This window comes from Hippoglossus stenolepis, chromosome 3, assembly GCF_022539355.2.
Source record: "Hippoglossus stenolepis isolate QCI-W04-F060 chromosome 3, HSTE1.2, whole genome shotgun sequence".
In the NCBI taxonomy this organism is placed as follows: domain Eukaryota; kingdom Metazoa; phylum Chordata; class Actinopteri; order Pleuronectiformes; family Pleuronectidae; genus Hippoglossus; species Hippoglossus stenolepis.
The window spans coordinates 10,430,004-10,443,911 of record NC_061485.1 but is presented as its reverse complement, the minus strand read 5'-3'; the positions used below and the strand labels follow the sequence as shown (position 1 = coordinate 10,443,911).

The 13,908-nt window shown below is 42.4% G+C and overlaps 1 protein-coding gene across 3 annotated transcripts; it reads left to right on the top strand.

Annotated features, from left to right (window-relative positions):
* Window positions 1-1,336: 1,336 nt before the first annotated feature.
* LOC118104003 (SH3 and cysteine-rich domain-containing protein 3) lies at window positions 1,337-8,795 on the top strand. Of its 3 annotated transcripts, none has more exons than XM_035151041.2 (13): window positions 1,337-1,566; window positions 2,061-2,139; window positions 2,482-2,560; window positions 4,705-4,861; window positions 4,955-5,052; window positions 5,157-5,238; window positions 5,545-5,642; window positions 5,766-5,832; window positions 5,942-5,991; window positions 6,173-6,276; window positions 6,392-6,443; window positions 7,068-7,205; window positions 8,295-8,795. In XM_035151041.2, the coding sequence occupies exons 2-13, from the start codon at window positions 2,123-2,125 to the stop codon at window positions 8,391-8,393; spliced, it is 1,041 nt and encodes a 346-aa protein (XP_035006932.2). In that variant the 5' UTR covers window positions 1,337-1,566; window positions 2,061-2,122; the 3' UTR covers window positions 8,394-8,795. The 3 variants fall into 3 exon arrangements, with proteins under 3 accessions (XP_035006932.2, XP_035006951.2, XP_035006942.2); XM_035151051.2 differs by lacking the exon at window positions 1,337-1,566 and adding an exon at window positions 1,588-1,799; XM_035151060.2 differs by lacking the exons at window positions 2,061-2,139; window positions 2,482-2,560.
* Window positions 8,796-13,908: the final 5,113 nt, after the last annotated feature.

Sequence of the window (13,908 nt, the reverse complement as noted above, 5' to 3'; positions counted from 1 at the left end):
AAACATCTCGCACAACAGCTTCACTGCCGCTTGACGTACATTCTTCACATCTCTAACTGTACTGGAGGGATCATGTTGCCTCATTTAGTGTTTTGATGATGATGATGATGGAGAGTCAGTGTTGAGCTGAGATCAGGTGATGTTGAAGACCCTGACCGCACCAGTTGTGCTCCCACTACTGCACTACAACTTTTTAAAGTCACCTCACAGGTAACGTTTCAAGCACAGGGCCTTCCCCACAGGGTCTGAAGAATGTGTGTGTGTGTGTGTGTGTGTGTTACCTGGGATGTAATCAGAAAGTTTGTGAGACATTTCTAATAAACTGGTTTTCATCAATTCTGTCCTTCTGTAAACCTCATGATGATGCTCAAAGTACACAGTACAGTTTTGCCATTTTCACACACACACACACACACACATTCACACAGTGCAGGCAGCACTTTAGCACATCATTCACAGCCCTGAGGGGCAATTTGAGTTTCAGTGTCTTGCCCAAGGACAGTTCACCACATGGAGGAACCACTAACCTTCTGATAGTGGACAACCCACTCCACCATTTGAGCCTAGTGTTTATAAAGTTTAGATGTGCCTACACTTTCTGATTATGATTCACATCGTTGTCAAACTCAGAAAATGGTTTATTTTCTTGTACCCTGTAAGGTAGCGTCTACTTTCTGTTTCTCCACTCGTCCATTTGCAGATTTCCTTTTAATTCATCAGCTCTTTGTACATCCTGAACACATTCATGCTCCCCAGCTCATCAAAGACTGTTCTGTGGGATTCTGAGGTTATGACACAGACACACACCTGACTGTGGTCCATGTCAGTCCTCTCACTCTCTCGCTCCACACTTCCTGCAACTCTCCACACTGACTTTCCAAAGGATTTTGAACTGACAGTATTTCAGGAGTGAAATGCTAATTAGTTTTATATAAGATATGTGCTCTTATGTATTTTATCAAAAAAAAATCATCTCTATCCAGATGCAAGTCCTGGTTCAAAATATAATAAAGTAACTCTTACTGCTCATATAACAAAAATATAAAATAATCATTTATTAGTCCCACAATAAAAAAAAACACAAAATATAAATAATATATACAATGTGAAGATAATTTCATTGTCTACTGGAGATACTGTGACTATGGACTCGCTCTGCCCTTTAGTTTTTAATATGTGCATGTAACACAAAAGTGTGTGTGTGAGAGAAAGAGAGAGAATATTCTGACATTACTCTTTACTGAGTGAGGAACCAGAAGCAGAGCACTCTGGATTTTTGCTTCTCAGCTTTTAAAGTGCTCAGCTGTCCAGAACAGTCACATGAGGGACACCCACACACACAGACACACACACACAGACAGTCAGGGCTGCAGGGCTGGGCCGGACTTGGCCTGCTAGCATTACTCATCCCAATCTCCCACCTGTTGGAGCCTCATTTGGAAGGTCGAGCATGTAAAGGATCGACAAGGCTGGTAGAAAAAAGCTGGACAGAGTATCCACAGGTTGACGGCACTGACTTTATAAGAACCACGTCTCTTTGATAAGAAGTGGTGTTCACGTTTCACGGTCAGTTGATGTTATTTCTGCATGTGCATGCATCCAGAAGAATGATCCACCCTCCTGTGGTCATTTTTAACCCCACACTAATACTTTCTGAGCAATTTCCGAGTGTTTGGCCACTGGATGTTTTCATATCCGTGCCTCTAACATTTATTCTCACATGTCGAGCAACCTGAGAAGAGGGAAACATCTGAACCCCCTGTAGGTGCAGTCGAACCTCACGTTGTACCAAGTTACATGTGAGTCTGGTTTTAACTTAAGATCAAGTTGCTTCCTCTGAGACCTTCACTGTTTACTGCATCTTTATAAATATGAACACTTTGTCCACTCATGTGAATCTGAAGCGGTGAGGACAACAAACATGTGAATTAATGGTGGAAAAGTGACATATCTGATCAACTGGTTGTTCCTCAGTCGTAATGAACAGAAATGATCATTTAATGGGAGAAGAATCTTCTTTGCAGCAGCTGAAGTGATGCTGACGTGTTTTGTGTCCGCAGTGACATCTGCTGGTGGAATCCCTCAATATCCGGAGGAACAAAACTCCGCCTGAGCAGACACCATGGCTCATTACGACTCGTGAGTTCAGTCGGCAGATGGTGTAAAACTCTCTCGACAAATTTCCCTCATGTGTTTGATGCAACAATGACGGAGAGATAAGCCTGTGTGGTTTCCAGTGGTGTATTTGCATGAATAGTCTCCAAATATCAGAAAAGCAAAGGAGTAAAAATTAATAAATAATCAATTTGCTGAACAGAAGAAAAAAGCCAACACAGAGTTTATCCTTTAATGTTTGATACCAGACAACTACAGAAGAGAAACCTAGATTGTAACTTCTGAGACAGACTCTGATACGTGAGAATTCTTAGTCACACTTTATTTTTGGTTGTCGATGTGACATTTGCTCCTCGGTGATGACAGGCTGGATGAGAAGGACTCTGTGGACATTCATGACAACCCCCCACTCCCTGATAACGTGGTGAAAGAGGAGGACAACACGGTGAGACATGGAGTATCCAGCACTTACTAATGGGACACACACACACTAACACACATCGAAGACCCAATCACAAGTCAAATGAGCAGTTCTCAGTACCTTATATACATGTATATCTGTTTTCTACAAGTCGCCGGTTGCATCAAGTTAAACACATGTTAGTGAATAAGTGTTAGTAGTACTCACCTCTTTCAGCTTTATTTTAAGATGAGATATCAAATCAAAAATGTTTGCTGCCATGTTAAAACAAAAGATTACTGCTGCAACATTGAATGAACATTTTAAGAACTCTGGAAAATCCACACAACACAATTTCAACAGGTTTAATTGGTTTAAAGTAGTTCGATTGAAAACCATTCACAATATGTTAGGTGGATTATTAACAGGACTATGTTACTTGGTTAAGTGGCGGCTGTGGTTCAGGAGGTAGAGAGGGTCGTCCACCAGAAGGTCGGTGGTTTGATCCCCATCTCCTCCACTCTTTGGTGTCTTTGGGCAAGATCCTGGTTTTGCTGTGATGGGAAAAGCGCTGAATGCATGTGTGTGAATGTGTGAATGTGACTTGTGAAGCTCTAAATCGCTTTGAGCAGTCGATAAAAGTTCTACATGATTAAACCAGGAGAGGGAGCTGCTGTATTTCTTAAACTGTACATTTTCAATTTTGTGAACTCCACAATTTTGTGAACTCCACGCCAAGATCAAGGAGGAGCAAAGCCACATGTCAGCCTAGAACGAACTAAATATACCAGAACTGGCCCATATCTGGCCCAGAGCTCATTTTATTCAGAAAAAGCCCACATTGGATTTGGGATATTTGGGCCACATTTGCAAATTTACATGTGGCTCACATCTGGATCCTTCCTGGGAAGAAAAGACAAATAAGATGAAAACTCTCTGCTCATCTGGATGCCCCTCAGACATAGGAACATGGGTTCACTGAGCTTCATTTTACTCGGAAATCCCTTCTTTGAATACAGTGGATATTGACAGATATCACATCATGTGTTCTCCTGCTCCCCTGATATGTGACTGATGGGGAAGCTGGAAGTTTGAATATATCAGCTGTAAGTTGATAAAGGCCCTCAGGCATTGGGGGTGCAGCCTGTTCAGGAATCCTTTCAGCTAAATAGAGTTGCAGAGTAATGACGCTGTAATGTGTGAACGGTTGCTGGTATTATCAGTGATTGTGGCGTAAATCCACAGCCTGACGACGGCAGGACGCCACTAATCCTGCCAGTGATGGAGACAGGGAGCCAGTTCAGTCTGTCAAGTGTCCCCTGTGTGTGTGTGTGTGTGTGTGTGTGTGCGCGTGAGCGCGCACACTCTAGTCAGAATGTCAAGCTTTGTTACATCCAGTTGGGGATTGTGTTGGTCTCTGTTGGAAGCTATTTTGAGATCTGAACCCTTTGAACCATCCCGCCTGTGGTTTGCATATGTGTGTGTGTGTGCATCTGTCTTTGTGTGTGTGTGTGTGTGTGCGCCTCCATGCAAAAAGAATCCCAAAACTCCCAGTATCGAGCAGATGTTTCTTTCTAAAATGTGAATTTGATCAGAATGATAATAAACACACACAGTGGTGAAGCTGTTCTTTACAGATCTGGCTGACATGATGCCGTTTGTGTGAAGAGCAGACAGACTCCGTGTGACTCAGGCAGCAGGGAGCGTCAGTATTAATAGAAATGTTTTCATATTGTTGGTGGGTGGTGCCGGATAAATAAAGAAACAGCCAGAGAACAATTCAGTGAAACGCCGACACCCAGGTTTGTTTCTTCATTTGAAAGAGATTAAATGTCTTTAAAATATACAGAACACTGTGGACACATCCAAATGAAGAACGATGGGTTTCATGTTAAAGCAACATTATGTGACTTTTACTGAGCAACAGCGAGTGCAGCAGAGTAACACAGCTTCAGGGATCTGTGGACTGAGTCAATTACTGCAGGTCACTTTCACAGTTTCAGAAAGAAAACTGCAACCAGCATCAGCACAGGCCAAACAAACAGCCCAGTCCAAACATAACCTGAACTCATATTGAGATTTCTATTTTAATATAAAAGTTACATAGTGTTGCTTTAAACTGGTTCCTTGTGTTTTATCTTCCAGCTGACCCTTTTGTTTTTTGCTCTTTCCTGCTCATTAATCCTCAGCTCTACTTCATCTACGATGAGGAGGTGGAAGAGGAGGAGAAAGATGAACCTCCTCCAAGGGAACCAGTCAAACCAGTGAACGACAGACCTCACAAGTTCAAAGACCACTACTGCAAGAAACCCAAGTTTTGTGACGTCTGCGCGAGAATGATCGTTTGTACGCTGCTCTGGTCTCTTTGTGTTTCCTGCCTGACGAAGCAAAGTGGACTTCAGTATCTTCATTTGTGTTTTTCTTTCTGTTTCTTTTCAGTGAACAATAAGTTTGCATTGCGATGTAAAAACTGCAAAACCAGCATCCACCACCAGTGTCAGTCCTACGTGGAGTTCCAGAAGTGTTTTGGCAAAATTGTGAGATTCATGTTCCATAGTCATATCTGATGTTAAATCAAAACTGGACAGCACATCGTCTATTTTTATTCTGTATATAACACATGTCTCCTCCCGTGTTGTAGCCTCCAGGATTCCGGAGAGCGTACAGTTCTCCTCTGTACAGCAGCCAACAGAACGCCACAGTCTCCCAGCTGCTGTCCTTCTGTGAGTCCCAAAGACGACTGCTGCAAAAAGAGGACATTCACCTTAAAAGAAACCAAATCCAGCTTTAAAATCATACAGCATGAGACAAATGTTATGTAGGGATCGCTTTCTCAACTCAGTGCTTATTTCCTTGTTAAAATATTTTCTAAAGCTCTCAAATTAAAGGGGCTTAATTTGATATTATGGTTAAGAGCTTTAAACCTGATCAGTAGATACCGTTCAAAGATTAAAAATATAAAATAAAATATATTTTAAAATCTCTTGTTAACTTTCTCTGTTGATTGATTGATGGCGTTTGATTGGCAGCACAGTCGAACCGCACCGACCCCGTGTTTGAGGCGCTGCGGATCGGAGTGATCATGGCCAACAAGGAGCGGAAGAAAGGCTCCGAGGACAAGAAGAACGTGAGTGTGGACTCGACCTGTCTCACTGCACAGACATTACACAAGTTTGTTTTATTTCAATTGTTAAAGCACAATTCAATCCTGAAAAAGTCAATAATGTGATTGTATTATGCTTTTGTCCAGATGATGATGATGTTGATGGAGGAAGATGAGTCCCAGCCCAAGCAGGAGGATGAGGGAGGTGAAGGAGGTGAGTGAACAGGGTGTCAAGTGGGTCAATTGTGCGTCTCAGGTTTGAGTCCATTGGGGACCTTCGTTCACTGTCTCTCTTTGTTCGTTTTGTGTTTTTGTCGGAGCAGCAAACACGGAAGGAGACAAAAGAGGCGACAAAGCTCCTGCAGACGAAAAGGTCGGAGAACGTGGAGGATGCAATGATGATAACATTGAATAATCATGATATATGACAGCAGTGGTAACACAGATGATAATGAACATGACGACTTTGATGAAGTTACCGTGTAGATATTTTCAAATCAAGCCGTGATGCTGAGTCAGAATTCTGTATTTTCCCTGTTTGTGTTTTCTCTCAGAGTAAAAAGCCTCAGCCGGGGAAGATCGGTGTGTTCAGTCAGTCTCACTATTATCTGGCTCTGTATCGCTTCAAGGCCGTAGAGAAGGATGACCTGGACGTGCAGTGAGTTCTTCTCCACACCTCCACTGATGTCTCTCTGAAATCTACCTGTCATCTCTGAGCTCATGTCATTATTTTATATCAATATTCAAACACTCACATCCAGTTTATTCCTCAGTGCTGGGGACCGGATCACTGTGATAGATGACTCCAACGAGGAGTGGTGGAGGGTGAGTCCTAATTCTATATATATATTTATTTAGCATCTACCTCTCACACAACACATCTGGGTGTATTCATGATTTAAGTCATGATTTCAACCCTGTCTCCTCCAGAAGTTATGAAATTTAAAATCCTCAGTGTCAATTAGATTATTATTACTATTATTAGATTTTGGTCATTATCTAAATCTCTAACTTTTCCCATTGATAATGTCCTTTATAGAAACACGTCCTATCTGTCACTGGTCTGTGATTTCAGTTTTTTAAACAAGATGCGCTCTTGGAAACTTCTTCAGGATTCTCCCCAAATCAGGTTCTAAATTCATTTTACAGGCACTTGATAATAGTTCAGTATGTTGGTGTAAAAAGAAAGTTATGATATCATTTAAAATCTCATCGAGTGAGTTTAACTGGTTGGGTGTGATTCTCCTCCTCCTCCTCCTCCTCCTCCTCCTCCTCCTCCTCCTCCTCCTCCTCCTCCTCATCATCATCATCCATTCACCTATTTTTATCAGTCTCTCAGGTTTCAAAGCCACACTGGACAATAGATTCGATTATTAAACAATGTAAGCACCAGTCTAAATGTGAAACTGGAGCCGCAGCACCTCACTGTCCGAGCTTCTGTTCCAACAGGGGAAGATCGGAGAGAGAACCGGCTTCATTCCTGCCAACTACATCATCCGGGTGCGAGCAGGAGAGACGGTCTACAAGGTGACACGCTCCTTTGTCGGCAACAGGGAGATGGGTCAGATCACTCTGAAGAAAGACCAGGTCCACACACACACACACACACACACACACACACACACACACACACACACACACACACACACACACACACACACACACACACACACACACACACACACACACACACACACACACACACACACACACACACACACACACACACACACACACACACACACACACACACACACACACACACACACACACAGAAGCACGTGTCATGTTGACACAAGGAGACAACTGTTTGTGTGATTTACGTTCAGTCACTAGCCTGTTAGACCTCTCAGCTGTTCCTGTTTAACCCTCACTCACTGTAAATTAGCCTCAACTCTAACTTTAAATTCTCTCTCCTGTAAAGACGTGGAAACTATTCAGGCACACGCACGTCCGTCTGCTGCAGTGTCTGCAGTCCTCATTACGTAAGGTGCCAACACATAGAGGAGTCAACAAATCTGTGAATCAAGATTTCAGAGGGTAAAAAGGAGTGCAAAATATATATGTACAAAATAAACTGAGGCACTCTTACTGAGGAAATTAAAAAGCCTTCATTTGTGTGAATATATGATAAAAACAATCGAATAGAAAGAAAAGAAAAGATGCCCCATCACCTTGATGAAGACCAGTGCCTTTTTAATCTTTGCCAGGCATTAGACAGATTAATAAAGGCTGGTAAATTATATTTCAGTGGCTTTCTTTTCTTTTTTGTTATAAGATTTAGGAGAGTTCATATACAGATTTTCAAATTATAATTATATAATAGATTCTGGTCTCAGTTTTCTCCAACTTATTTTCCCTTTTGTGGTTCTGAGTTTCTGAGAATTTGAAAATAATCGTATACCCCGTATACCGTTAACTTGACATGGTTTAATCCAGCTGTTAGGGTCACATCCTTAAAGACACATATAAAAGCTCACAGTTCACACTCAAGGTTGCTTCACTTCAGGATCAGATTCATTTTGTTTTGCCTCACACTGTGTTTTCTGCTCAGAGTTATAATTTTGCCGTTTTTAAACTACACAAATAAAACAAGGTGAAACCCACAGCACTGACCAACTCTACCAGTTGCAAAATATATCTAAAGAAATGTGTGTTCGCTGTGTGTGTCCTCAGATTGTGGTAAAGAAGGGCGAGGAGGTGAACGGCTACCTGAAGGTCAGCACGGGACGAAAGCTTGGCTTCTTCCCCGCTAACCTGCTGCAGGAGATCTGAGGAGGAGCAGCAGGCGTCGAGTCAAACCTCCTGCCAGCTCCTATATCTGCTTCATCACCTCCTGCAGCCAATAAGCTTGTTTCTGCTCTGAAGCATCATTACAGTGACACTTTCTTTCATCGCATTCATCACATCACGGAGCACAAATCTTAAATGCAGGATACGTTGTGACAATCTAATACCTCCTTCATTTGCAGGGTCAGATAATAATAATTTAAGTTTTGAATAAAACGATCTCTAATACCATTTAGCTGCTTTCAGAGAGTCCGCACATTTGAAGAAGCTTCTTGGATGAGAGGTGAAACGTCTTCAAGAAACGCAAGCAGGTCCAGTTGCATACGAACACTTGTACAGCTTCTGAAGATCTGGATTTTTGAACATTTTCCAGTTGCTCAGGACATTTCCCCCTCATATAACATCCGGAAAATGTCAGCGTGAGCCCATGTGAGAATACAGCAGGAAAATGACTAGGAAATTCACAAGCGAGCAAGTGGGCGTGTTGGTGACGTATCCATCACATGACAGACCTGAAACCGAAAGAAAACAAACAAATGTCTCTATATCAATGAAATTCTGGCTGCAGGGACGGCATGAGACTGTCACGTCCTGCCTCCTGGAGGATCTACCCAGACGCCACCTGTCGCCTGAGCGTTCCAGATCATTTTCCTGTTGTTGTGACATCGTCCGTCTGACCGGGACAATCTCCTGCTGCGTTCTTCACTTGTGAAAAGTAAACTTCGGAAGATGTCACGTTCATGTCTGGAAACAGTTTTACACTCATTGTCACTTTTTTGTTGTTAAATTTAAACTTAAAAAACAGGTGTGTCTGGTAACAGCTTATGCATTTTTATTATTATTATTATTATTATTATTTACTATTATTACCTTCATTTTATTTCATTTTATTTCATAGAAGAGCAATGGATTATTTGTTTTGGCATAAAAGAGTGTTTATATGTTTCTGTGCCTCTTTAATATCTTATCATTATTATTATAACAGCAGTAGAAATCGACTGTATGGTGTGTGTGTGTGTGTGTGTGTGTGTGTGTGTGTGTGTGTGTGTGTGTGTGTGTGTGTGTGTGTGTGTGTGTGTGTGTGTGTGTGTGTGTGTGTGTGTGCAGACTTTGTCGTCACATTACTGGTATCGGTTGTAGCAAAGGTAAGAATTTATCCATTTGCTCACGTCAGGGAGCAGATGAGCAAATGTGTGATAAAGATGAGGGGGAGGAATTTCCAGATCTTGAAAAGGAAGCAGAGATATTTTCTGTATCTGACCCGGCTGCAGTGTCATTAGTCAAAGGAAGCACAGTGGGGACAGTTCGCTATGCAAAGGGAGACGGAGGAATGCAGGGAATGGCATCTGTACGTCTGTGGAGACGTTCCAGTGTTAAATACAGGCCTGAATAACATGGAACCAGACAAACAGACAGTTTCACTTCAGCTTCCTGTAATTAGAACTTTACTTCTAATTGCTGTTACAAAAGAATCCTTCCTTTCTTTCTATTTCATCTTTCTCTATTTGTTTTTCTGGATGAAATTGATTGACTCAGTCACTACCTGCTTGTTTGCTCTCCTCTCTCTCTCTCTCCCTCCCCCCTCTCTCTCTCTCTCTTCTACACACACACACAGCCCACGTTCACATGCAGAGGAAGACTTGTCTGGTCACGGCTCCTTCCTCCTCTGTTGTCTGTCAGAGGAGAGGAGCAGCGAGGCCCAAGCAGGTAGCGTTGCCAGGCCTCAGCAGTCGTCTGATTGGGCGACAGAGCACCCCTTCAGTCACGGGTCACTTCCTCCTGAGAAACAGCCTCTGCTTCACGCCGCCCTGGCCCGAAAGGACCGCGCGGAAGATATCACAGCTGCCATGTTGTCATCCCTGACCCCCTGACCCTGCCACTCCACACAGGCAGGATGGAGGAGGGGGATGCCAAGATGTTTGTCGTTTGTGTGGGTGGATGGTTTTCTACGCGGGTGCAGCGGTGAGAGGGCGAGGGCACGGAGGGGGGCGGCGGCATGATGCTGTACCAATGAATGTGGGCAGTTCAGGAGAAGAGAATTCCAGTTTCGGTGGATAAACTCTGAGCTATGATTCTGAATCATTTACTTAGAATACTCAAGAAAGACGCTATAGTAAAAATGCCTTTTTTATATCTTCTAAAATAAGTGGAAATAATACAATAGTTACATATAACAAACAAAGATCAATTTACTTGCTTATACTGTTGTTTTTGAGCAGTACATTAACCTCACCAACAGGTACAACAAGCTAATTCAAGAGTTCACTTTACTTTATTAGTGTGCACAAAACATATTTCAAACTAAGGATTTGTTACAAAACAAAACCATAGCAATACGTTTACAAAAAATAGATGAATAAATGAAGGAAAATAGAAAACGTATAGACCGAAAAGGTGCAGGCTGAAGCATTAGCTTATCATGGCTGCCCTTCATACCCAGAAGAATTCAACTAGCAACCCTAAAATTTACTAAATCAAACAGAAATATTAAATCAAATAGAAATAAGGGGACAAAAGAAAAAACCAAACAAGAAAGAATCAAATAAATTGCTTCAAGTAGTTTCCTTAAAGGTTCAGTGTGTAAGATTTAGTGACATCTACTGGTGAAGTTGAATGTTGCAGCTGAATACCCCCCAACCCACCCTTCCCTTCCAAACATGAAAGAGAACCTGTGGTAGTCTACAGTTTAATTAATAACCCAAAGGTGTTTAGTTTGTCCAGTCTGGGCTACTGTAAAAAACATGGCCCCTGTAGAGAGGACCCGCTCCCGACTTAAATGACGACGGATGTGGATTAGAAAAAAATCACTTTAGAAAGTTTATTAAACATGACTCTATTTTGGAAAATATCTGCATGGGGAAAGTTTATTGAAGCTTAGGGATGGTATGAAACTTTTATTCAACCAAAAATGTATATCCACAGTTGTTTTGTATTACGTTTTTTTTCCTTTACTTTATTTCTCTCTTTGATAATCAACCACATTTGCAGAGTGTTGTACTTTGACACCGGTAACATGTAATTGCGATGTCAGCCAACAGAGGTCCCTGTTGCACCGGATATAGGGTAAAGAAAGTCCTGCTGTTATTCTCTGAACCAACTTCACACAGCTCAGGGAGACAGTGTGTGTTTGTTGTGAAGAACAGTTGTGAAGCTGATGTGCAACGTGTCTGTTTCAAAGACTGTAACCAACAAGATCATGTGTTATTTTGTATATACATATACATATATATCAGAAATAACTGTGCAGAGCTGCTGGAACGATTCCTTTTGTCTATGAAGCAGATTATATACAATATCTACACAGTATTTAAATGATCAAATGCAGACATTCATTAGACTAAGATTAGATGAGTATTCTGTATTAAATCCAGCGATCAAATCACTGTCAAAAGTTCCACAAGCCTCCTCTACTTAATTTGTGACTGTGAGGTGTTAATTATCACACTCACGCCTGCACACAACTCGTTCCTTCAACAGAAGCCTCCCCGAACGTGTGACATGTCATTTGGGACACACGTCGGCGCAACGTTGTGCAGCACAGAGAAGTAAAGCAACTCTGCCAGATGTTGAACTGCAGGCATCGAAAGTGACGCATCCCTTTTTAAAGAGTACAGGCTCTGCATCGTCTCATTGACCCACCACTTTCAGAATCACATTTAACATCCAGTCGGAGGGAAAAATCCATCTTTCGTCCGCCGGCTGCAGAGAAATGTAACGTGTGTGTGAGGAGAAATAATCAACATAAAACTATATTACAGACCCTGTTTGCCTCGCAGAGAAGCTATTGATTTTTCAGAGAAAGGCTTCAGAGAGTCTCTTCCAAGGGCTGACACTGGTTCTGCTTCTTCTGCCGCACCTCAGACCATCACAACGTTTTAGGCCTTTCACAAAGATTTAGGGCTAGAAAAATGTGTCCTTGTTTTTGTGACTGTCACATATGTGAAGACTTAGTTTTAGGGATAGGGTTAGAATTAGGTTTATGTTAAGGTTAAGGTTTAGATTAAGGTTTGGGTTAGGGTTAGAGTTAGCTTTAATGGTTAAGGTTAAGGTAAGGGGCTGGAGTGTCCTTACTAAGATAGATGTTCAAGCGTGTGTGTGTGTGTGTGTGTGTGTGTGTGTGTGTGTGTGTGTGTGTGTGTGTGTGTTTGAGGGTTAAGACTTGGGAATATACTACATTCCCTGATTTTATAGTTTTTAACGACATTGTGTGGTTCCATGTAACGCTCGGGCCTTAGGACAGATGTCAGGGTAAGAGTTAGGGTTGGGCTTTTAATTGTGATGGTTAAAGTTTGGGTAAGGGGCTTGGTAAATGCATTATCCCAATGAGTGTCCTCACTATGCCCTTTCTCCAGTGGCCATGACAACCCACCAACACCTGCTGAAACCGACTTTTGTCCGTAATGGGAATGGATTCTTTTTTTAGCCACTGCCCTGCCGTGATACCTGGCTGAACTTGCTAATTTCTTATCTTGTCTATATGCTGACGTGGCACCTTTCCCAGTGTGACATTGAACTTCCGGGTGTTGGGGCGTTAATAGCCATGAACATTTGTTTATTTTTATTTTTTTACATCTTGGGAGCAACTGGGATTTTTTTTTCATATCGTGGAAGATACAACACTTTCAAGACAGTGAGGTCAGAGAGCTTCTCTGTTTCCCTTCGCGTGTGAAATCAAACATGACTCACCTGGAAAAAGTAAAGAAACATGCAAACTTCTTGTGATATCTTCAGATTTCAAAGAAAACTTCTATTGAAGTAGCTTTATTGCAGGAACCAGGCTGCAACATTACAACATTTCAGTGTGGAGGCTGTGGTCATATCCACTCTGCCCTCGACTCTACCTCATCCCACCTGTGCAAGTAGTGATGGAGCCCTCTACTGGATCTGCACTGTAATAACACACCAACAGTCACTTCATGACACTCCTCTACTGACAGTGGGAAAGGAGTCAATCGTCTCTTTGGCATAAAAGAGGCGTAACAATGTGTGTGTGTGTGTGTGTGTGTGTGTGTGCGCGCGCGCGTTCACTTCTGTTAATCCATCTGTGTGGGGACAAAAAACCTGCAAAGTGCTGATGTGTTGGTGTGATTTCATGCTTGTGTTGGAATAAAATAAAGATGGTGATGACACACACACAAACACATTGAGAGAGAGACAAGAACTGGGGCCCAGAGAGAGAGACGGTGTGTGTGTGTGTGTGTGTGTGTGTGTGTGTGTGTGTGTGTGTGTGTGTGTGTGTGTGTGTGTGTGTGTGTGTGTGAAGGAGGGTGAGAGAAAAAGGCTGGAGAGAAGACTGCAGGGTTGGAACCAATTAGGCCGGGAGAGGCTCCCTCCACCTGCACCGCGAGGCCCCCGGGGGAGAGCCCCAGTGACAAGATGAGGGATCATCATCATTACCATTATTTATTTGCTAAGCAGAGGCCGACTCTGGGGCCAATCCTAATAGGATTCACGAATTACAATGAGCGTCTTGGTTTTGGGGCAGGTAGTTGGGTGTTCG